This window comes from Lethenteron reissneri, chromosome 18 (genome assembly GCF_015708825.2).
Source record: "Lethenteron reissneri isolate LAM-NWPU_2019-01 chromosome 18, ASM1570882v1, whole genome shotgun sequence".
NCBI classification, from domain to species: domain Eukaryota; kingdom Metazoa; phylum Chordata; class Hyperoartia; order Petromyzontiformes; family Petromyzontidae; genus Lethenteron; species Lethenteron reissneri.
Window position 1 is genome coordinate 1,637,406 of NC_083796.1, and position 25,289 is coordinate 1,662,694.

General features: G+C 51.0%; 1 protein-coding gene across 1 annotated transcript; it reads right to left on the reverse strand.

The window, feature by feature from the left end:
* Positions 1–3,797: 3,797 nt before the first annotated feature.
* LIX1L (limb and CNS expressed 1 like) lies at positions 3,798–21,424 on the reverse strand. The gene is made up of 6 exons (XM_061553412.1): positions 20,785–21,424; positions 14,403–14,566; positions 13,182–13,322; positions 10,690–10,785; positions 9,253–9,330; positions 3,798–7,606 (listed from the first exon to the last, which is right to left on the reverse strand). Exons 1-6 carry the CDS (start codon positions 21,026–21,028, stop codon positions 7,361–7,363), a joined length of 969 nt encoding a protein of 322 aa, XP_061409396.1. The 5' UTR covers positions 21,029–21,424; the 3' UTR covers positions 3,798–7,360.
* Positions 21,425–25,289: the final 3,865 nt, after the last annotated feature.

A 25,289-nucleotide genomic window follows, 5' to 3' on the forward strand; every position in this document is an offset into this window, starting at 1 on the left:
GTCGTTGTTGGAGGGCGACTGCCTCCAACTGCCCAGGAGTGTCCTTCACGAGCCTCCTCCATAGAGGTCGATCTTGACACCGCTGGTACCAGTGTTTGGGAAGTCCACTAAGCTCCACATCCTCCTGTACTGCATCCGTCCATCTATTTTCCAACCCGTGTCGTGCCCGTTTAACCTCCTCTATCCGACCAAACAGAAGATGCTTAAGCATGCGTTGGCTGGGCATGCGAGCCTACATGACCCCGGAGGAGATCACTCATGGGACTGTGTCCAGATCTTTTAAGGATTTGTGAGCTCATCACACAATCCAGCCTGGTTAAACCCAGGATGGATCGTAGGTAGGCCAGCCTGAATGTTTCTAACCGGTGCAGATGTCCCTTTAGAGGGCATGACCTATAGACACACATAGAGATACATAGAAACCCATAGAGATACCTTGAAACACATAGAACTACATAGAGTCCAGAAGAGATATACAGTGATCCCTCGTTTATCGCGGTTAATTGGGACCGGAACCCCTCACAATAGGTGAAAATCTGCGAAGTAGGATTGGCCCCCTAGGAATTTCCGTATATGTGTGTGTGGGTACCAGAATGTTTAAAATATGTATATTTATACTTTATATATATTTTACTTAAATCTATTTAATTATAAAACCTTAATATTATACATTCACTCTCTCTCTCTCATACGATACGCATTATGGTGTTCTACACTCACCAATGACAGTAGTATCTTGAGACTTGACTCCAGTAATGACGACGACGACGATGACAATGACGATGACAATGACGACGATGACAGACCTGTGCAGTTCGATGAATGTGATGATGAATGATGATGATGATGGTGTTACTGCACAGGTATAATGAGGCCTTTAAATCAGTTCGAAAAATCCGCGATGCACTGAGGCCGCGAAACTTGAACCGCGAAGTGGCGAGGGATTACTGTATGTAGATATATTAACGACAACCCACAGTACTGTCGTGCGATTGTGGCCATACAACCCAATTTATGGGCCCGACAGTAAACCCACCGTCGTCTGTGCTCCTTCCACAGAGTAGGAGGAGCAGCAACACGACACGAACTCTCTGTCTCTCTGCTAAAGCCCTCTCGTCGTGGCTGGCAGACCTCCAAATTGGCATTTAGCTGCTGAACATCATTGCTGGCGCCATTACTCGCGAAAACGGAATATAATTATACAAATTACGCCGCAATGCTGCTGCTGCGTTGGCAGTGGTGCACAAGCAAAATTAACAACATCAAAAACGATAAAAACATTCATCAATAACAGCACGGTGTGTACGTGTGTGGCTTTAAATGGACAACAAAAATAAAAGGCGATGTTTCCGGCACTGACCCTTTTGCATATCACTACGATATACTATATATGTGGGTGCCACGGTGGTGAGATGTTAACTACCTCGCCTGGTATACAGGAGGTCGTGGGTTCGAACCCGCCCCTCACGCCATTATATTTGAGTCGTGTGGATTTTTCTCCGAATTTTCCCTCCACTTTTAACACGAATTTCGAGTATTTGGCTGCTATACATTTCCACGTGATAAGCGACTTTATTGAGTTATCATTTGTGGCCAGGTCGCTTCTGAAAAAGAGCTATATAGCTCAGTGGGACTTACCTGGTAAAAAAATAATAATAGTAAAAGTATTGTATGTATAGCTTCCCTTTAAGAGAGTGTTGTTGACAGAGAGCTACTGTGGCGTGATGGTGAGCACACCAAGACTGGATAAACCAAGAATGTCTCTCCTCCGTCCTGCCAGACCGGTTTCGACATTGTGGGCCTCATCCGCAGGGTGCGCGTGAAGCCTTGTGAAGCGACATCTTCCACGTCCGTGCACACAGGGAGGTGCACTGCTCGCTGCGAGCCCTGTTGTTCCGAAGGTAGCAGGACCCTCCCGAGGAGTCTTGAGACTTGGTGAGGCTTTCGTGGAAATTTCATCATCATTATAATCATCAGCAATCAGTGTCTATCCACTGCTAGACGAACACCATTCACAGTCATTCCTATTCTATCCCTGAGCCTGCGTGATGGAAATTCCACAATCATATGACGTTGACGACTCCATCCATAAAAAAACGACTTCCCACGAAATGGTCCTTATTTTTTTATCACGCCGGAAAATGTTTCCGGTTTACAACCGGAACACTACATCCAGTATACACCACTTTGCTAATCGCCACAACACAGCCTACCAGCGACGCAGGGAATCAAATTAGCGAGGAATTACGCCGAGTCCTGCATCCCACAACATTCGCGACTCTATCATTAAATACATAAATAAATATATAATCTCTCTCCACTCACTAATTGGCCCCTCAATTAGGACAGCAATTCACCAGAAAAAAAACTAATTAATTTCCTCACCCCGTCCAAAGTGTTTCTCACATCCCCCCCCCCCCAATCACCACTCCCCATCACCCCCTCTCTATACCCTCTCATTCACCCACCCACTCACCCACCAATAAACCAACCCTACCCACTCAGTCACCCAACTGAACTACTCATTCACTCACTCACCCGGTTACGACTTCACAAACCCAGCCACTGACGTTACCCTCTTAGCCACCCACCCAACCTCTCACTCACCTTCCCTCTAACCCACGCACCCACCCACTGACTCGCATGGAATGGAGGGGAGGGATTTTTCGCTCAACGCAAACGCAGAGGTGGCCCCACAAATCAGAGGCGGCATTACCCTGTCACGTACCCTGCCACGTGCGAGTCCGTCACGGTGACATCTCCTCCCCGTAGGGGGGATGGGGGGTATTTCTGGAGAGTAAATCATCTCGGTTTCATCATATAAACGCACGGCAGCAGCAGCACCCATCATCACCTGCGGCAGGGAGGTTCCGCACCTGGGGAGGAATGCGGAGGTCACTTGGGGGCAGAGCTGGACGGTACTCAAGGTCGAGCTCATGGGGTTCTATTCGGCGCCCCCCCCCCACGCCTGCGAGCGCATAGATGATAACTCGGTCACTCGTGCACTCACTCGCAGCAGCAGCGAGCATTGGTGCCTGTACTGTGCTGATGAGTTCTAATAAGGATGAGGCCGGCACACGGTTTGTCTATCGCTGCATCCTTGCTGTTGCGGCTGCTGTCAGTCTGTCACATTTGCTAAAATAAAAATTTCCCAACGTCGGCACGTGGTTGGAACCGTTGGACCAACTTTGGCATCTCTCAGCGATTGAGATATGTAATAGGGACGACGCTGTTTATAAAACTAACATATTACAGCATGGTGCTAGTTCCATAATCTTTGTGTTACAGTGCGTCTCACCTGGCGAGGGATGGAGCGACAGGTAATAAAGGGGGTGGTGGGGGTGCAGCTACATCCCCACGTGGCACCACGCCGCCCCCTGGCGTCAAACATAACCACGACCACTTCCACAGCAACTTCAACTACCACACCATCAATCACATCCACCAGCTACCCACCTACGTATCCCACTCACCAACCCACCTACCCAGCCAGCGACTCACCTACCCAGCTTCCCACCCCGCCAACTACCTACCCAGTTGCTCAACCTACAACCCACTTAACAAGTCACTGTCTGCCACCCAGCTACCCAGCCACCCAGTTACCCAGCCTGCCACCCAACTACCCAGTCACCGAGTGTGCCGCTCAGCCACCCACCTGTAACCCGGTCTGCCTGCCATTCATTCACCCACTCACCCACCCACGTATCTAGCCAACCAGCCTGCCAAGCTAGAGGAATGTCGCCGTTGATGAGTGAGCGATGCCCTCCCCGGTCGCAAATAAACCACGAATGGCCATGTGTGGAAATGACGTAGTGTTTATACATAGATAGTGCGCACGTGGACATCGACTCCAGAGGAGATACAGCGAGAGTACGACGATAATACTGAATTGCAAACAACACTTCAGCTAGTGGTTAAACCGTTAAACACGTGCTTTAGTAAAAACAAAATCATGATTAATATAACCGTACGTATAAAAAAAATGCTACGATGTGGAATGTATTAAATACTGTGGTTTTTAAACAAAATCACATCAACACAGGTTCATAATTGCCACGACGAGGTGGCGTGCTGTGCAGTGACTGAAATGTAGCTGACGGTGTGTGTCAAATAATTAAGACGAACAGCAATACGAATTAACATCGTCATTAGTAGGCACGTAACGATTTTCCCTCTCCACAGTTGTCTAATTTGTGACAATTACACTTGCTCAATTCCTTTAAAACCGTTGTATAACCGTACAATTGGAGTTTGCACGCTCTCTCTCCCCATAGTCGTGTGGATTTTTCTCCAGGTCCTCTGGCTTTTCCCTCCACATTTAGAATCAACACCACGCATTTGGAGTATTTAGTCGCTATCAATTTCCACGAGATAAGCCACGTCGTTGAGCTATCATTTGTTCCCAGGTAGCTTCCGAAAAACAGCTATTTCGGTCAGTGGAGCCTTATCTGATAAATGACTAAAATAATAATCTATCGTGGCCGACAAGTGTTCGTGTAATTATCAGCAACACACGTGGCCTGTGATCACATGTCGTGAAAATCCCTTCCCATTGGGCGTCGAGGAGGCGCCGTGCCCTAAACGTCATCTGTCCCTTCTGTATGCTGGGATAGAGGGTTGCCCCCTCGCTCACACATGTGGGTTTTCTTCGGGTGCTCCGGTGTCCTCCCAACATGTATAAACACTCATTCATTGGTTGAAAACACCTTCATATATAGAGATCGCAGAGCTTGGGCAACTTTTGGCAGCGCCAGCTCACCAACTGGCTGCTGCCGTCCACTTTGTCTGTGGTTCCTCGGCGATTGTGAGAGATTTAATTTGCATGAACGCAAACATATACATTATATTATTATTTTACACGTGATATTACATGAGTGCATTGTGAATTAATGACGGGTTTAAATCCGTGTAGTACAATAGAACCCCTCTTCTTAACTAGCACCCCTGTTAACGACCCATAGAGCCCCATGTGTAGTGTATAGTAGTGTAGTGTATAGTGTAGTTTATAGTAGTGTAGTTTAAGTGCCTCCATAGAGCCCAATGTGTTCGCTTACCGACCATTCCCCTGTTAACGACGGGCTGTTGTAGGTACAGTAAATATTAATTAATACATTGATTAACCAACATTTATTTTAATACTATGTGTTTGATGTTAGCATCTTCATGCATTAATATCCATTGTTGAAATGTTATAAAGTACGTTTTTCGTGCAAAAAAAGGGTAACGTTCGATGCTATCAGGACGAATTAAGCCTATTTCCTATACTCGCTTAATGACAAAATCACATAACGACCGGTTTTGTGGAACCAATTACCGTCGTCGAGAGGTGGTTCTTCTGTTTATGGATCGTTACGTGCCTAACTGCAACACCGTCCTGAAACACCAACAGCATTAAACGTACAGGTTCAATTCCTATATGAAAAAGAGTATAAAATGACCACACACACACAGAAAAACGACAGTTATTCTGCCTTCGGATCTACTGTTATTCTCACCATGTACTGGGTTTCTCATCAGGATTTGTTCTCAACTACATTCTGCTTATTCTCGTCAAAATGAATCTGGAAGGTCTTCGAAACCCGATTTTAAAAAACCCCTATTAAAAAAGTGGTGTTTTAACCTGCCCCGATCAAGACCAGAACGAACGTTTACCCCGTCCGTATTTTTTGTGCACTCCGGACTGGCGCAGTGAACGAGAAGCAGAGACTGTGCATCGTTTGCGACAAAACCTTTCGAGCGGAGGGTCGTCTCCCGATTCCTGTCAGAAACCCACTGACTGGGCGCTGCCATCCTTTATTCCACCCTAACCCCGAATGGCACGTGACAATTCCAGCAAGGCGTTTATTTGGCACAGGTCTGTATAAGCATCAACCCCGGGCAACTAGAGTACGGGACGGGCAGGTGCTAAGCCTCGGCCCATCCGTTATCCGTCCGTGTCTCATCATCGCTTGCGTTTGGTCCGATTTCTATTTACTTGTTTTTGCCCCAATTGATATTTTGGGGCGTCACGGTGACGAAGATATGTTATCTCCCTCGCCTGGTATGCAGGAAAGCGTGGGTTCGATCCCAGACCCTGGCGATCCGTGTTCTCTCTCCTTGTGGTGGTCCTAGTGTGGATTTGTTCTGTGGGTTCCTCCCGTTTTGCCCTCTTCCATATTTAGAAACGTGCGTTTAGATTATATGACTTATACATTCCCACGTGTGACGATGATGATATAAGCCACTTTGATGATCACGTGTGGTCAGGTTGCTTCTGAAAACGTGTTAATGGCTCACTGGGCTTCATCTGGTGAAGTAAAATGGTTTAGCTTTTGCTCCAATTTTTTATTGGCTCAATAGTTCTGATATTGCTTTTGTTATTTTGGTGACCCAGGTCAAGTCACTCTTGCAAATTAAGACCACTGTCATCTCTCAAGTTCTCACCAGGTCAAAACAAATTCAACTCGACGGTCGACCGGTGTTAACGAGGGGGTCGTCCGGTCGCCCCCCGCCGTTGCTCGGCAGCGCCGGTGAGGGTGGAGCGAGCGAGGCTCCAATTTTGAGGGGCCCTCGCTGCTGCCGCGCCCTCGATAGGCCGCGACGATGGAAACCGTGATGGGAGCAGACAATAGAAGCAGCGCGCACAGAAAGTACGGAGACGGACACTCACGTCCGCGCCTGGTTTAGCGACGCATTCCTACGCTCGCCAACACCGTCGACTCCGGACGTAAACGATTCCCTCGTTAGGGTTAGGGCTCTTGTCTGGGTTCGGGCTCATGCCGGGGTTAGGGTGAGAGTTAGGGCTCTTGCTTGGGTTAGAGACAATCCCTCATGCCCACAGCCCTCACCCGCCCGTCTGCCCGATCGCTCGTCTACCACGTGCTGCCCGAGGGCCCAGCCCTGTCGGGTGGTAGAGTGGGATAGGCAGGAGGACCCTCTGGTCCCCTTGGAGCGCAGAGGAGGTGGGCAGGGGGAGGAGCGTGGGGAAGGGGGCGAGCGACGTGTGGTGAGGTGAACGTCGCAAGTGAAACGTGAACAAAAAGTGAAGAGTGGACCGAGTGACGCGACAGATGAGGGGCTAGTGTTAGAGTTAGAGTCAGGGCTAGGGCTTAGGCCTGGTTGGCTAGTTTATTGTATGGATATGGGTAGGGCTAATGTTTGGTTGGTCAGGGTGTTAGCTAGAAGTACAATTCAAGTCCGTCTGGCTCGCTGGTTAGGCTCACGGCTCGTGCTAGCATCCGGCCGACCTCTAACACTTTACCCCTCAATCTCTCTCGCTCTCTCTCCCCCTTCTCCATCATTATCATCAACCATCACCGATCCGCTACACGATCCACTCGTCAACCCGTCCGTCGTCCGCTCCCCAGCGGGCGAGCGGCCCTCAGCACTCGGTGGCGGCGCGGGCGGGCCCCAGCTGGCTCAGTGCCAGCATCAGCACGTCCTTTCTCTCTTTGTGGAAGCGCAGCTCCCGGCCGGCGAGGCGCGCCCCCTCCAGCTCGCGCCCGGCCGCCTCCAGCTCGCGAGCCACGCAGCCCGGGCGCTCGCGCTCTTTCGACACCCAGTCGAGCGCCATCTGACTGCGCAGCTCCTCGTCCAGCGAGCGGTCAGAGTAGTGCGCCAGTACCTCCTGGACCGTGGAGGCGGGGGGGGAGAGAGGAAACCGCGTTGAGTGGAGTGGGTGATGATTAAGCGGGTGAGTGGGGCGGAGGAGGTGAGTTTGGAGGGGGGGGGGGTAGGTAGGCGAGTGTGTGAGTGGGTAGTGTGGGGAGTGGTAGTGAAGCGGTTAGCATGATGCGCTGTGAACCTGGCGACCCAAGTATGATTCCCACTCACGGTTAACACCAGTGATGATTATCTGAACTGGGCCTGGGCCTCCTCCCCTAGGTCGACTCAGCCTCAAATGAGTACCTGCTGCGGTATGTAAACATCGTCACTGGGAAGACAAAGGCAGTTGGGCGTGATGCCAGCCACCCACCTCCTTCGTGTGCTGTGCTGGCCTTCATAGGTGCTCGCTAACTGTACTTGCCCCAACAGTCTGTTGAGGTTATACGGGGATCTTTGTCTTTGAGTGGTCGAGTGGGTGAGCAAGATGATAGGTGCAAAAGTGAGTAGGCAGTGTGGTGGGGGTGGTGGGGCTGAGAGTGAGGGAGTAGGTCGTGTACGTGAGTGTATGGGGGATGGATATGGAAGAGAGGTAGGTGAATTGGATGGGTTAGTAGGTGAGGGGGTGGGCGAGTGGATGGGGTGAGCAGCTAAGCAGGCTTGAGCCTGGTTAGCAGTAGGGTGCGCCGAAGGCCGGGGCGGTGAGGTGACGGAGTAGATGGTCACAATAACCCATGGCACACAATATCATAATCATTGTCACACCCACGGCCTGATGCGTGTGAGATTTGATTGTGATCGAGTAATCGATGCAGTGTTACATGCCTGCTGTGAATGTCGTTCAGTGTCACAGGTGTCCAGGTGAGTATAGGGGGAGCGGTGGCACAGTGGTTAGCGCGCTGAGCTACAGGCCCAGTGACCCGAGTTCGAATCGGCTCACGACCAATAACAGTGACGAATATCAACTGGCCCTGGGCCTCTCCCCTAGGGCGACTCAGTCTTAGGTGAGTATCTGATACGATGTGTAAAACATCAGCAGCGGGGAGACAAAGGCAGCTGGGCGCAGTGTTGGCCACCCACACGCTCGTGTGTGCCGTGCCGGCCTTCATAGGTACTCGCTAGCAGCACTGATGTAGATTTTTTAAAATCTAGATTGAATACTAATTTCTTTAGAACTGCTTTTTTGTTTAGTTTGTTGGCCTTCCCCTGCACCTCCGATTAGGACGGTTGGCTACGTACGGTGTGAAAGAAGTTCAACATACCTACATACATACATGGGTGCCACGGTGGCGAGATGTCAACTATCTCACCTGGTATAGAGGAGGTCGTGGATTCGATCCCAACTCTGACTCTTGCATATTTGGGGTTTGCATGTTCTTACTCCCAGAGGTCACGTGGATTTTTCTCCAGGTCTTCCGGTTTTTAGCTGCTATACATTGCCACATTATAAGCGACTTCATTGGGCTGTCATTTGTGGCCAGGGTGCTTCTGAAAAGAGCTACATACTATAGCTCAGTAGGCCTTACGTTGGTAAAATAAAAAAATGTGTTTAGTTTTAGTTTACATACATGCCTGCCAACAGTTTGTAGGGCTACATGAGGGACCTTTCTCTTTTCATGGGGGCGGGTGGAAGGACAGGGTTCGGGTGCGGTGGAGGAGAAGTTGGTTCACCTGGCGAGAGCACTGCCGCTCCCTCATGGCCTTGAGGCTGCCGTTCCAGTGCAGCAGCTGGAAGACTGTCATCAGCTCCTGTGTGTGTGTGCGCGTGTGTGTGCGCGTGCGTGCGTGTGTACGTGTGTATGTATGTGTGCGTGTGTGCGTGCGGGCAGGTATGCGTGCATGCGTGTGGTCAGGCATGCGTGCAGGCATGCAGGTGTGTATGTATGTGTCCAGATGTGCAAAGATATGCAGATTAGCGTGTGTTTTCGTGAGCGTGTATGAGTGTGCGCGTGTGCATTTGTTTGTGTGCGCATGTGTTTTTATGAGTGCGTTTATTTGTGTGTATATGTGTATGTGTGTGCACATTCATGTCTTTGTGACTGCGTGCATGTGTTTTTGCGAGCATGTGTGCCTGTGTATGCGCGTTTTCGTAAGCACGCGTGTGTGTATTTTTGTGCATGTGCATACGTTTTTGTGCGTGTGGTTTGTGTACGTGCACGCGTATTGTGTAGGTGTGAACATATGGCGAGCACACAGCATTTTCAAGTCACGTGACTTCATGATGCACTCCACTTCACACCACCACCAAACAAAGATAAAGATCCCCGTATAGCCGTAACAGACTGTTGGGGCAAGTGCTGTTAGCGAACAACTATGAAAACCGGCACGGCACTCGAGGGGGTTGGTGGTCAGCACTACGCCCGATGTTTACACATCGCACCAGGTACTCATTTGAGGCTGAGTCGACCTAGAGGAGGCTAAGGACCGGTTCAGATCATCATCACCGGTGTTGGCCGTGAGCGGGAATCGAACTCGGGTCGCCGGGTTCATAGCGCAACGTGCTAACTGCTACACCACTGCTCCCACACACCACCACCACCACCGCTGTCGCTCAGGCGAAACACCAGTACCAAACAATCGCACGTCGACACCACGGCCCTCATTCTTCGTCACGGATCAGCTCAGGCTCGCTTGACTCTGGCTCGAGCGAGCCAGCCTCAAAGGAACGCTCTACTTGAACTGGCTCCCGGGCGGTCCCGGCCACGCTCACAAGATTTCCATAAGGCAGAGCCGGAGCCAAGCCACGGTTGTAGCCGTTTGAGATTGTTTATTTAGATTATTTGTATTTTTTGTGTGATTTGCTTTGCTTACCTTTCCCGTCTATACTTTGCACTGCGACCGTGTTTTTACATCGTTTGCTGTCTTAACGTTCTGAGCCGCCCCTAAATGGACATCCGTGAAAAAGAGCTGCATAGCTGATTGGATTCCTCCAGTATGAACAAATATTCTGATTCACTCGGACGAACTCCGATATGAGCGGGCGAGTGGCTCGAGCCCGAGCCGAGCCGCGGTCAAGAGGCCGAGCCAGATCCGAGCAATGACCGGAATGCTGCCCACCCCCCACTACGAGTCTGGCGTCTCAGCGGAACCACAGCGCGGGCCGGGTACCTGGAACTCCAGCATGCTCTTGCCCTTGTTGGCCTCCAGCATGAAGCGGAAGGCCCCGATGCCCGTGTTGGGGTTGTCTGCCTCCTCGGGATTTCCCTGCGCGGAGGGGGGGGGGGCAAAGCACCGAACAGGGGAACAAAAAAAAGAAACGATAAACAACGATACAGACGGGACAACATCAAAACTGACTCTGAATCTATTTGCTGAAACAACTCAGCGCCACCACACAGTGACGTTTCAGTGTGTCCCCTGGAGCACGGTGAACAATTACATGCACAGGCCATGGTCAAACCCACTCGTGCATGTGACAACTAGGCCCCATATCTAGCAGACAGAGAGGGTCCTTGCCTATACATACATATCTGGTAGTTCATCAACATTGGTTCAAGCGAGCTTGGCTCTGTTGATCCGAAAACAAATGTCGAATCCGGTCCAAAGTTTTGCTCGTGTTGAAACCGAAGCCGCTGGAATTGTGTGCTGACAGTTCGTGTGGAAATGTATCGTAGCCAAATTCTCTAACCGCATGTTTCTAAATGTGGAGAGAAAAACCATAGGACCCGGAGACAAATCCACGCGACCACAGGGAGTGAGAGAGAACATGCAAATCCCAAATATACAGACGTCAGGGTCGGGATCGAACCCACGACCTCTTGTATACCAGGGGAGGCAAATAACATCTCGCCACCGAGTCGCAGTACAGTGTTTTACACACTGCGCTTAGAACCCTACAAACCCAGTTCAATTCCCTGCCACGGCTCACATCAGTGGCGAGTGATATCTAAACCGGTCGTGGGTTTTACCCTCCTCCCCCCAAACCCACACTGACCAGCATGGTGAAGTATGGTCAAACTACAACCCCCATGACCGACGCTGTGTGGGGAGGCCTTCATCCAGCAGCGGATAGACATGGCTGCAAATGAAAATTGTTATGATGCTCACACCTGGTTTCATACACATCATATGACTAAGATGAAGCGTTTTGAGTGTTACAAATGTAAACAAGGAATTACGATTCACGATTGGTTTCTCTCAGGTCAGATCGTCGTGTAAGGTTAACGTCGTTCAAGCCACACAGCCTCCGCCACCCGGCACGGCCAAACAGACGCAGTTGTCGCGTGGGCAAACGTGCCGATTGATTTTTGTCTGTTTTATACACGTAGGCTTTTGCAACTAATATCATCCATAATAGTTTTGTTTGGGTTAAATCGCGTAAATATGAATGTCTTGTTAAACCCATCACCACACCCGACACAGCCAATTAGTAAGGTTTAATCATGTAAACAGAATATGCCAATTCGTTACAAGTACAGCACACAATATTTATAATCTGAGTACGACGTTTCGCTAATAAATTAAATTAAAAGTGTGGATTTGCTCTCCAACACACCAGTGTGTTGTATTAGTAACGAATTGGCATAGTCTGTTAACATGACAAAAACCTTAATAATTGGCTGCGTCAGGTGGTGGTGGGTTTAACAACACATTCATATTTATGTGATCTCACCCAAAAATATCTATATTATGGATGATTTTCGTCTTTCAGTAAAAAAAACCACGCAACGTTGAAAAGCGAGCAAAAAAAATTGTTGACAATTTTGCAGGAGAGGTTTCGCCGGAGATTACAACTGGCGTCGCCAGGTGTTAGCAAAGAGCTCAGATCTCGAGTGAAATTTGACAGTTGGCGGTGTTTTAATGACAGCGCGGCGTCAGGAATCTCGTATTTCGGGTCGCCGTGGGATTAGACAGCTGTCCCAGGAGGCCGCTGTGGTCGCGGCTGTGTGTGTGTGTTTACTGCCGTCGTGACACTGCTGACGTCACACGACAGCTACGCGGCATGGCCAGGGGTCAACTCGGCCCACCGCTAAATCTTCGTCGTCAGTGTCATTCTGCTGGGGTCCAACATTGGAATAATTAACACTTCTAATAATAATAATGGTTACATTTGGGATTTATGCCATCATTCTCATAGCGCGAGCATATCGCCAAGGAAGAAGGCGCTGCTGTTTCACAAAGTTTGCCAGTAGTTTCACAGTAAGGGGCGACGTGTCATCCAAACTGAGTAATTTTCGGCATCTTTTTTATTTATTTTGGTGGCAACAGTCGGCACACAAATGGCCTCCTGCCCATATTTGATAACGTCATGGCATCTTTGACACTAGTGGGAGATCGGTGTCATTGTTACGGTCAGAATCATCAGTATCACCACCACCACCATTGTCAGCAGTGTCAATTTCACCAATATCATATCATATCACTCGTATCAACAGAATCAACATCATCGGTTTCATCAGAATTGTCAGCAATGCACCATCATCAATGTGTATCAATAGTGTCGCCAGCATCATCGACAGCATTGGTATCGTCAGCGTCACCATCATCATGAGCATCTTTGTGTTGCCAGTATCACCGGCGCAATCGGCGTCGTCAAGTATCATTAGAATTGTCAGGTTCGACGTCATCGACATCGTCAGCTGTTGTCGCTGGGCGCTCACGTTGAACGAGGCGAGGGCCTCGGCAACGCTGCTCTCGATGAACTCGGGGGAGATGCGGCGAGATGGGTGCTCGTTAAACACCGAGTTCATCAGCGCGATCTTAGCAGCGCTCCTCCGGGCCTCCGCCTTCGTCGGGCAGTACTGAGGGAGGGGGCGGCAGACAGGGTGAGGATCAGTGGGAAGAGGCAATTAAACCGAGGGGGGGCGGGGGTAAATGTAATTCGCATTCCGACCAACACAAACGAGCACGTGTGTTGAGGAACGCAAGCATCGTGATGACGTGACAACATGCGAGCGATTCGGTGATTTGCTGGGTTCCCATTGAGAGGCAGGAGGAGCAGTTGTAACCGAGTGGCTCAGAGGTCTGATCACCGAGCCTGGCGCTGCCGAGATCCCTGGTTTGATGTAGGGGTTTAAATCAGGTGGGTTCTCGTCCGTACTGCATCGATGGTTTCAACCCGATCAAAGATAACGATCTCATTGTCACAGTGGGTGTGAATGTGGCGCCCTCTACCGTGTGGTGCTCCACGGGTCGCTGGATCTCAGCGATAGTTCTGCGATACCCGCTTCCTCGCAAAGGGTCGCGCCGATCCGCTCGCCCCCCATCAGCCTTCTCTGGTAAACAGGATTCACTGCCTTGACAACGCGGACGGAGTCGCTTCGTGTGTGCCACGGTGGCGAGATGTTAACTACCTCGCTCGGTATACGGGAAGCATGGGTTTGAACCCAACCCTGACGCCTATATATTTGGCATTTACTTGTCTCTATATCTCTGTGGTCGCGTGGATTTTTCTCCGGGTCCTCCGGTTTTTCCCCTCCACATTTAGAAATCAACATGCGTTGAGAGTATTTGGCTGCTATACATTTCCACACGATGATAAGCCACTTTGCTGGGCTATTATTGTGGTCAGGTCTTTTCTGAAAAAGAGCTACATAGCTTAGTAGGCCTGACCTGTTAAAATAAACAGTTTAGTTTAGCATCCAAGGTCTGACAATCGGGTGCAGTCCAGTTGATTTGGGCATGGATCATCACCATTATATAATGATTTTGTTTGTCGCCTGCACACATGTTTCATGGCGCTTCGTATTATCTTGAGCTGGAGAAATTGCTTTAATTTGGTCGCTTCTGAAAAAAACGACACAGCTCAAGTGGGCCTTACCTGGTTAAAAATACCAAAATAGTTTAAATCTGCGCACGATCTGCCCGTCCGCCACCCCCACCTGGAAGCTGCCGAAGCACGCCCCCCCAGGCAGCGTGACGTAGCACACGTAGGGGGGGCTGTTGGAAGGCACGGACTCGTAGACGACGAGGGCCCCGTTCTTCAGCTCCGCTCCGCGCGCGGCCTTCATCTGCCAGAACTCCTGCAGCGCCTCCACCACGTTCACTGTGGGGGCGACACGACGACCCGCCCCGTGAAGCCTTCTGAGGATCACTCGTGGTCGGCCGACGACGCGACGATCCGCCCGTTAGCCGAGATCCTCGCGAGCGTCGAATCGCACGCGGAATCCAACGGGATGGTTTGTCGATGGTTAAACCTCGTTTGTCGTGGGTTCACACAAGCCCTCGTGTCTATGCCCCCCCCTCCCCTTTCTTCACCAACCTACACTGACTGCCACGGCCTAGTACGATGACACAAATTCTATGGCATGTGCCGTGGCAGGTACTGCAAGACCCGACCATGTCCGACCAGAGCCCTCCAAGCTGCATTGGCTTCTGGTTGCTGAACGAATACGTTGTAAGGTCGCACTCATTACACACAAAGCGCTCGCCACAAATGAACCACAATACTTTGATCTCGTCAAGCAGCATAAACCATCACACAAACTCCGACCATTCTTGCAGTGGCATGTGGCTAACCATCGAACAAAGACAGTCACTGCACCGCGTGTTTTAGGATGCACTTCTGCAGCCATCTGGAATGCTCTTCCTTCCGATATTAGGAAGCCACTGGAGCTATGCACTTTTAAATCAGCTAGATTGAAAACTAATTTATTCAGAACTGATTTTTCTAGTTTGTTGTCCTTCCCCTGCATCTCCGATTAGCATAGTTGGCTACGTACGGTGTGAAATAAGTTCAACATAAATACATACAAATCCCTGAAATCCACACGGCTTCAGGAGGCCCTCATCCAGCAGCGGATTGACAAAAGGGGCATGTAAACGTATGCTAATATTATAATTGTTTTTATTGCAGGATTTTGAGAAAAGATGACTTCGAAATATCTGCAAAGTGCAAAAAGGCACAAAGGGAACTTGAGGCTGTCAGACAAGAGTCTCCTCAAGAGCTCCCTGTACCACTCCTCCCCCGTCCTACACCCGGTGATGTTTTAAATTACAGAGGAAAACGGCGCCTCCCGGGGTGGAGGGGACTCGTTTGGCTCTCAGCGCACCCATAACTCCACGCACGTTTCTGGCCTTGACAGATTTGAGGGGGGGGGGGCGGGAGGATTGGTGGTGGGGTGGGGCTCCGGGGTGTACACCACAGGCAATTATGGTGCGCCCCTTCCCAACGCAGGGGTTAATGTGGCTGGCAATTCTTTTTACATGTTTTGTCGTAGTCTTAGCCCAGTCGGTGGTAAGCCATGGACATTCAATCAAGTCGTGGTGTGTGTGAATCATTCTGTTTGTCTAGTTGAGTATATCTTCTTGGTTCGTTCGGTAAAGTCACGTAGAAGGGAAGTAATAAAATAATAAAAATAAAACATAATAAAATTAATGTTTTATTTTTATTATTTTATTACTTCCCTTCTACGTGACTTTACCGAAAGAACCAAGAAGATGAATCCCTGCAGTCACGAAAGCTTTAAATCAAAATTTAGTTGAGTATAGCGGTCAAACAAGTAGTCCACCAGTTATGAAATGTTGCTGTGAGGCAGTCAGCCATCCCGTGAACTAAGTAAATCGTTGCATGTGTATTAATAGCCAATTATCATGGTCTGGTCTTCCTCGGTGCAACTGCAGTATCTGGCGTTGTTAATTTATCTTTCGTCTGTGTCGTCATTCCGACTCGTTAGTTTCGCCCCATCACAGTCAGAGCCACCATCACGCTTGACGGTTTGCATCCAATCAAAGCCATCGCTGACTTAAAGCAAAGACGCAATTACTTGGCAAATATTTTTCAACACCGATTTCGTGCACCAAAATTATCACGGCCACAGCCCCGTCGCCCCCCCGCTCCGCTATCTAATCTCACCGGCCTGGCACCGTTCGCCTATCGCATGTGGGGGCGGCTGCAAAATACGGCGCTATCTGTCTCGGCAACCAGGCATGGGGTGGTGGTGGAATGCGGCGTTCCTGTTTTTCAAGGGTTTTCTGGGTTTCTGACCAGCTTCTTCTCCTCCTCTCTCTCCCGTTCCTCCCACACGGCTCCACTCTTCGCCGCTGCCTTCGAACTCCCCCGCCTGGCGCGCGAGCCGCTGGTGTTTAATAAGATAACGTCATTTGTTTGTCTGAGAAAGCCTCACTGAGTCCCCGAGCTTGCTTTCAAGAAGAGCCCTGCGCGGAGAGGCTTGGCCAATTCCATTAGTGAGCACATGACCCTCCCGACAAAGAGTCTTGAGACTCAGTGAGGCTATCCTGGATTAATAAAGGACGAGGGGCTTTGAGCAGCTGGCTTCATGTGGGGGGTGGGGAAGTGGAGCACCTGGCGAAACCCATCCAACGCATACAAAATTGCACCGATAGATTCAAGAATCCACTATCGGAGTGTGATGGATTCTCTGAAGGTGGTGTACCTAGAGAACACCCACCGCACGTAAGAGGGCACGGACAGTTGTAGCCATTGCCACGTGAGTAATGCAAGGCTCCCTTAACCAGTGACGATTGACACCGCAATGCACAAGCACGCCAAGAGGTCTCTTACAGCGCTGTCAGATTTTCACTTTCTGAACTATCTCTTGTTTGCACCGTCTCGTTTGTGCCGTCTCAAAATGCGCTGCCTCATTTGTGGTGGCTGTGCCATGTCTGTGGTAGCCATCACTACCGTGACCCAACACCGGGGGGGCGGTGGTCACCGTGATAAGACACCAAGGGCTCGTGCCACACTTAGAACGCAAGACAATCACGGAGATGCAATGTTTTACAGGTAGAGTCTGCCAATAGGGACCGATGCTGCTACATGTAATCCCACGTTTTCTAAGGACATCGCGGGATCTTTTAACATCCTCCGCGTAGCAGACGCAGCGCATTTCACACGGTTATTAACCGAGGCGGCCCTTTGGGTTCAGTCTGCAAACCTCTGCAACGAGCGGCGAGCGCCCTGCCGCCAGGCCGCTGCGTCGCTGCTCCGAAGAGCGATATGCGCTGCTCGTCGTCTGGAGATGGAGCACGAGAATGGCTGCCAGGAGGCAGTCTGGAGGTGTGCCAATAACCCCTGACAAAGCAAGCGGCAGGTTTGGCGGGTGTGCTGCTGCTTCAGCAACCAGCAGCAGCAGCCCTGGGGGGGGGGGGCAGTTGTGACCGTTAAGTTTGAGGGGGCCGGCAACTCGCGGGGGGAAGCGCTGGAGGAGGGAGGGGAGTGGATGGAAACTCCGTGCCAAGTTCTCACGCAGACTTATGGCTCGTTCCTTTACACGACGAGACCACAATGCCATGGCATCCGGGCGTAGGAAGGGGCCGTTATTGTTTTTTGATGTACACAGCCTCGTGTTCATTTGGGGGCCCTTCAAAGGCTCATGCGTCCAGTTCTGTACATTCGGGTTTTTTAAAATGAAAATACAGCCGCGCAGTGTGGAGCACGCTTGTAATCCGGCACTTTGCTTGTAATCCCGCACTTTGCTGGATTACAAGCGGGAAATGGGCACTATTTAATCCAGTGTTCGTCACTAATTTTCAGAGGGGGGCCACTTTCGCCAAAAAGACATCAGTGTGAGAGCCGCCACACATTTTAAACGATTGGGTTTGACAGCATGATGGGGCGTTTCACACATCGGGGGCCGCATTAAGGCCACCAGGGGCTGCCAGTGGCCCGCGGGCCTTGCAATGAACACTGATTTAATATATCTGCGTGGAGTTTTGTGTAATATCCGCTCATATGTTTGATGGGTTTTCTCTTGCTACTCCCTGCCACGCGAAGCCAAACTCCCATTAACGGAATTATTCAACATCGCAATGGAGTAAGAACCATCATGAAAAAAAGTGAGACTCAAGTGAGGATTTTTTGGGGGGAACTAAAAGAGCATTGTTATTATATTTTATTGTACTCGTTGGTGCCATCCCATCGCAGCAGGAAGTATAGTCAAACAGCCCTCACGACCCACACAGCATGGAAAGGCCCACACCCAGCAGTGGGATGACAACAGGGAATGTGCATGCATGCTATCATTATTATTTTCACCATCACCTACACATTAAAAGAGCACCAGTTTTTATATTATTCCGGGTCTCGACTTTTTTTGGCAGAGGAGCAGGGCGTGTGAGATTATGAGAACGCGCGCAGCAGGCTTGCGGTCGTGACGGTGAGCGATGTCTCGCGGTGGCAGGGCACTCTCAAGCCAGGGCGACGCGGGGGGACAATGAGCACGTAACAATCGCGGTATAATTAACGGCTCATCACCTCGCCACTCTCCCAGGGAGACTCCCACGACACCCTACCGTGACCGCACTGCCCGGCAACAACACGAGCGCGACGCTCGTAATGATAATAGATCGCGTTCACGCGACGCCTTTCACCTCCAACCACTGCTGGATGAATGGATGAAGGCCTCCCCGCGTTTGTTTGTTCTGAGAAGTGTCGGTATGGCATATCACTGTATACCCCGGTGTATTGAGACCACCGGTAGGAATCGCGTCTGTGACAGATTCCCAACCTCTGATAAATTGTGGCCACCACTGAGTTGACAGCCTCTGCACCTCACCAGCATCCAAAATCGCAAGGTGTATGACCTGTGTCTGCACACCGCTTCAACGAGGCGTATTTGTGATTATTATTATCACTGGAGAACTTCATCGGTTTTTACCGAGTGCCGTGAAGCAGTCCAGCCATCATCACCACCACCACCACCACCATAAAAGTGGAACAGGACAAGTCCGCACGTTGCTGTACTACGGTTTCTTGGCGAGGCAGGGTATAGCATCTCCTCGACGCCTACGGGAAGGGAATTTCGAAACATGTGTGCGGTCCACCAACCCCCGCCGTCTCAGCAGTGGTGGATTGCAAAGCGTGCGTAGCCGCCACCGCCCGGCAAACAAAAACGTACGGCACAAAAGAGGTGGACGAGAAAATGTGGCGGTGCTTTTGTAAATCTTAACTCAATCGTGCAAGGAAGCATAGCGATGTGCATCATGAAGACGGTGCGTAACCAGCGCATATTACCTGTTATGACGTTTGCATCAGAAATATGAATAAAATGGAACAAAAGGGTGTCTGACTTGGCTAGACACCTCATGTATAATACGTGCGTGAAGGGTGCAAACTAAACATTCTAATAAGTTATTTGCAATTGAACGACTCCTGATTCATGAATTTCCTGTTACACTGAAGCCACCACGAGTTTGACGACAAATCCTCAATATTTACCGGTTGCACGACAGAGTTTGGATATGCATCACAGTCAATGCACTCCGGTTAATGTAGAGGCATAGAGTCATAGATGGAGAGAATAAAAGAGGGGACACTGAGCAACCTATAAATCTTAAAGGATTAGAATGTCATTTTCAGCAGTTGTGCTTTTACATCCGAAGCAACCAATTGAGAGGCTGTGATTCCAATAAAACTGAATCTTCACTTTCCCATGTGCATAATGATCGGCACCCTAATGCACGTGTGTGTTGTATAGGCATGTGGTTTATGTTGTGTTTTTTGGTGGGTCAAAAATTGCAATCCATTACCGTGTCTATTTCAGAACTCGTGTGTGTCCCTGCTGGTTTTCCTTGTAAAGCTGACTTAAGTGTCTCACCATCGCCCTACATATACTGTATGTCAATGCAGCAGCAGTAAACATTTTAAAGGATGCAATGATTTATGAGAGTTGTAAATTGTGTTATTTTTGTGACCAGACACCAATACCAATTTGTGACCCCATATAAAAAGCCCGCTTGTGACCAAAGCTCGAAACATAAGCAAATATGAGTCTGGAAAGTACAGTCTTTGGACTGGTCATCACGATGTACAAAACACGTTGTCCTGGGCATATATTGTTGTAGTGTACTTCCGTGGGACGATGTCTGTATTTGTTGTTCTCCTGATTCACCTACACCGGGCCACTGGTGATGAAAAATGATCAAATAACCCCCTGCGACCCGCACTGCTGTAGGAGCTCGTTATCAAGTAGTGGACTGACGAAGGGATGTCGGGAACGATGGGAATCAGGGGTTTCTATGGGAATCAGGGGTTCTCTCTATGCCGAGGGGACCCTGGGATTAGCTATGAGATACAAGAGGTTATATATGGATCATTTAATCTATAATACTTAAGGCTCATCTATGAGCCTCTGGGATTTTCGATGGGGCCATCAGTTCTCAATGGCACCACGAGTTCTCTATAGACTCAGGGATTCTCTGAGTTCCAGGGGATGTCTATGGGACCCAGGGGCTGTCCATGCTTCTCGTGGGGTTCTCTACGGAGACCAGGAGGCATTCAGAGGGGCCCAAGACCCCGCTCACCTCGTCCGTAGCCATGCGTGTGCTTGGCAAAGCTCTTCACCACGGCGTCCACGGCCTCCCTGAGGACGGCGCGGGCCGCCTGCTGCTGCTGCTGCTCGGGCCCCGCGGAGCCCGAGGAGACCCCGGGCCCCCCAGGGCCCCCGGGCCCGAGCTCGCCCGCCTTGGGCTGCACCCGGGCCGGGGAGCCGCTAGGCGAGGCCGAGGCGTCGCGAGCGCGGACGGGTCCTAGGCCCGACGACTTCATTGTCTCTCGGTTTTCGCGTCTTTCTCTCTCCCTCAAGTCTCAATAAATCCCCCCTCGTCAGCAAAACAAGAGTAATGCTATAAACTATCCCTCTCGTATTAACGGAGTATTCCTTAATTTCCCTTTGAGGCGTCCCTTCAATCTCCCTTACAGAGATGTAGGGTGCAGTATATTGTATATTCAGTCTCGCTTAATTATTTCTAAACCTCTCCAGGGCCAACCTCAACGTCAGTCTTGGGCATCCCCTTAAGTGTTTTTATCTTTAAGTCTCCCGGGTAGTTCGTAGTCGTCCCCGAAGTCTAAAACTTGGATGTCGAGTCAGTCCTCGGCAGGTCGAGTTCTCCACCAAGTCCCGCTGCGGTTTCTCGAAGCCGTCCCCCCCCCCCTCTGCGTCTCCCCCCCCCCCCTCTGCGTCTCCCCCCCTCTGCGTCTCCCCCCCTCTGCGTCTCCCCCCCCCTCTGCGTCCCCCCCCCCCTCTGCGTCTCCCCCCCCCTCTGCGTCCCCCCCCTCTGCGTCTCCCCCCCCCCCCTCTGCGTCTCCCCCCCCCTCTGCGTCCCCCCCCTCTGCGTCTCCCCCCCCCTCTGCGTCCCCCCCCCTCTGCGTCTCCCCCCCCCCCTCTGCGTCTCCCCCCCCCTCTGCGTCCCCCCCCTCTGCGTCTCCCCCCCCCCTCTGCGTCTCCCCCCCCCTCTGCGTCCCCCCCCTCTGCGTCTCCCCCCCCCCCTCTGCGTCTCCCCCCCCCTCTGCGTCCCCCCCCTCTGCGTCTCCCCCCCCCTCTGCGTCCCCCCCCCTCTGCGTCTCCCCCCCCCTCTGCGTCTCCCCCTCTGCGTCTCCCCCCTCTGCGTCTCCCCCCCCCCCTCTGCGTCTCCCCCCTCTGCGTCTCCCCCCCTCCCTCTGCGTCTCCCCCCCCCCTCTGCGTCTCCCCCCCTCTGCGTCTCCCCCCCCCTCTGCGTCTCCCCCCCTCTGCGTCTCCCCCCCCCTCTGCGTCTCCCCCCCCCCTCTGCGTCCACCCCCCTCTGCGTCTCCCCCCTCTGCGCCCCCCCTCTGCGTCTCCCCCCCCTCTTCGTCTCCCCCCTCTGCGTCTCCCCCCACTCGACCGGCACTAACCAACCTCCTCCACCTCCACCACCATGGGCCCTGGGTCCCGTTATTCCTTCGGCTCCCCCGGAGACGGGGGCAGTGGGCGATGAGGGAGCGTGGCCAGCAGAGGGCGTGAGATGACCACCACCACCACCACCAGACGGCCCCCCCCCCCCTTTAGGGGCCGTCCATTTAGTCCGTACGCATGGAGAGGGGTCTACTGACTATGCACGCATAGGAAATTGGGGGGGGGGGGGGGGGGGTGATGCCTCGATAATAATTTGTCTACATTGGCCTTCAAATGAGTTAGATAGTCCGGCGGTGGACTGTCTGTTTAAACACGTTAATATTATGATTCCTTGATCGCTTCTGCGTCGATTAAATATCGGCCGTTCTATAGGATTCATGGGAGGCGGCGGGGGGGGGGGGGGGGGGGAAAAGTCCTCGTGCGTACAGGGAGGGTGGAGGGGTCGAGTTTTTGACAGATTTTTGCGCACCTACTCAATGGATGGCCCCTTACCCTCCATCAAAGTGAGATTTGTAACTCTAGAATAAACAGGGTGTTTAAAAAAATGTTAACACTTGTGAAAATTTGGAACAATCTGGGCTCTGGAGACCACCTGGAGAAGATTCCAGGCACGCGTTGACGATGATGGCGAACAAGCAATTGACAACATTTGTAATGTTACAGTGGATTATCCGTTCTTTTTCTGACAATTCTGTCTGTCCGCCTGATGATGACGCCGGTTTTCATTACTGGCGAAACGCGGTGCTCAAGATAGTAAATGTTGTGTTCTGTTTACGTGTAATTACTGGCGAAACGCGGTGCTCAAGATACTAAATGTTGTGGATGCCAGCGGCACAACTGGTCGAAGCACGTGCCGACGTTGGGGATATTTAATTTTGGTAAATGTGACCGACTGACAGCAGCATTGTAAATGTTGTGTTCTGTTTACATGGCAAACCATTACCAATTGGCTGTGTCGGGTGGAAGGCGGGTTTAACGCGATCTAAGGGGCCGTCCATAAATGACGGCATGCACCTAGGGGTGGGGGGGGGGGTCAGACATTTGTGACGATGTGTGACGAGGGGGGGGGGGTTTGAGAAATGTGACGTCACATCAAAATGCGCAACTTTAAATAAATACTAGCAGAAGTACCCGGCGTTGCCCGGGTGAAAAATATATTTCTTAATAACCTTACATATATACACAGATGGGCTGCTACCCCTGCCCCCCCCCCCCCCCAGCCACGATCTCCTCGGCCGCTGTGCAGTAATATGTACGGCCTATAGTGTGGTGGGGTGTCGAGGCCTAGTATCGTGCAGAGCCTCCGGCCTCGCCTAAATTGCCCACCCGGCTGAGGCTGGGTACTGGGGCCGTTACCCCCCCCCCCCCCCGCGCTACAATAATACTGTCTAATCGCTATAATTTTTATTATCTACCGACCCTATAATAGTAATTGCACACATTGGGGTGGGGAGTGAAGAGGACGTGAAACTTTGATGAATTTACCTCAGAGTCGCGTGTTAATGCGTGCGCATATTTTTAACGGGAATTAAAAATGGCGTCCACCCCGCAGCGAATGCGTCGCTACCCGTTGCCAGGGGCAACCGCCGTGGAAAACCAAACGGACCAATCGTGTCTCGCAAATCCCTCACATTTCGTCCAATGAAACTGCGTATGGTCCGGCGACACACAGACAGACAGACACACACACAGACAGACAGACAGACAGATTTGCGATTTTATATATATAGACTAGCAGAAGTACCCGGCGTTGCCCGGGTGAAAAATATATTTCTTAATAACCTTACATATATACACAGATGGGCTGCTACCCCCCCCCCCCCCAGCCACGATCTCCTCGGCCGCTGTGCAGTAATATGTACGGCCTATAGTGTGGTGGGGTGTCGAGGCCTAGTACCGTGCAGAGCCTCCGGCCTCGCCTAAATTGCCCACCCGGCTGAGGCTGGGTACTGGGGCCGTTACCCCCCCCCCCCCCGCGCTACAATAATACTGTCTAATCGCTATAATTTTATTATCTACCGACCCTATAATAGTAATTGCACACATTGGGGTGGGGGGGGGAGTGAAGAGGACGTGAAACTTTGATGAATTTACCTCAGAGTCGCGTGTTAATGCGTGCGCATATTTTTAACGATAATTAAAAATGGCGTCCACCCCGCAGCGAATGCGTCGCTACCCGTTGCCAGGGGCAACCGCCGTGGAAAACCAAACGGACCAATCGTGTCTCGCAAATCCCTCACATTTCGTCCAATGAAACTGCGTATGGTCCGGCGACACACAGACAGACAGACACACACACAGACAGACAGATTTGCGATTTTATATATATAGATAGACAAACACGTTCTACTTAATTAAATATACTTTTTAATAAATGTTTTCTCCTACAACATCAGATTGCATCGTCACATTAAATACGCACTACAATGACAATAGTTTAAAGCGATTTGAAGCATGTTTTATTTTGGGGGGGGGCAGAGGGGGGGTCTGACTTTTTGTGACGCAGTGTGACGAAGGGGGGGGGGCGCCAAAAATCGTCACAAATCGCGTGACGTCATTTATGGACGGCCCATAACCCAAAAAACCCCCTCGATGATGGAAAAACTAAACTAGTTTATGTTTCCACCAGGCAAGGCCCACTGAGCTGTGTAGCTCTTCGTTTCAGAAGCCACCTGACCAGAAATGACGGCTCAACGAAGTGGCTTCTCATCGTGTGGACATTCATAGCAGACAAATACTCTGAAGTCTAAACGCGTGGATGTTGATTCGAAATGTCGAGGGGGAAACCCAGAGACACCGCAGATATACAGCAGCAGCAGCAGGCATCGTCAGGGTCTCGGGATCGAGTCCACGACCTCCTTGTATACCAGGCGAGGTGGTTGACATCTCATCGCCACCGTGGAGCCCATGTATGTTGAACTTCTTTCACACCGTACGCCGCCAACCGGGCTAATCGGAGGTGCAGGGGAAGGACAAACTAAACAACAAAAAACACTTCTAAAAAAATTAGTTTCCAATCTACATTACGACAAATCTACATTGAAAATAAGTGCTGCGAGCGAGCACCTACGAAGGCTGGCACGGCACCACCTCCTGTATACCTGGCGAGGTAGTTAACATCTCACCAGAGACAATCACACGTCCGACTCAACAAAT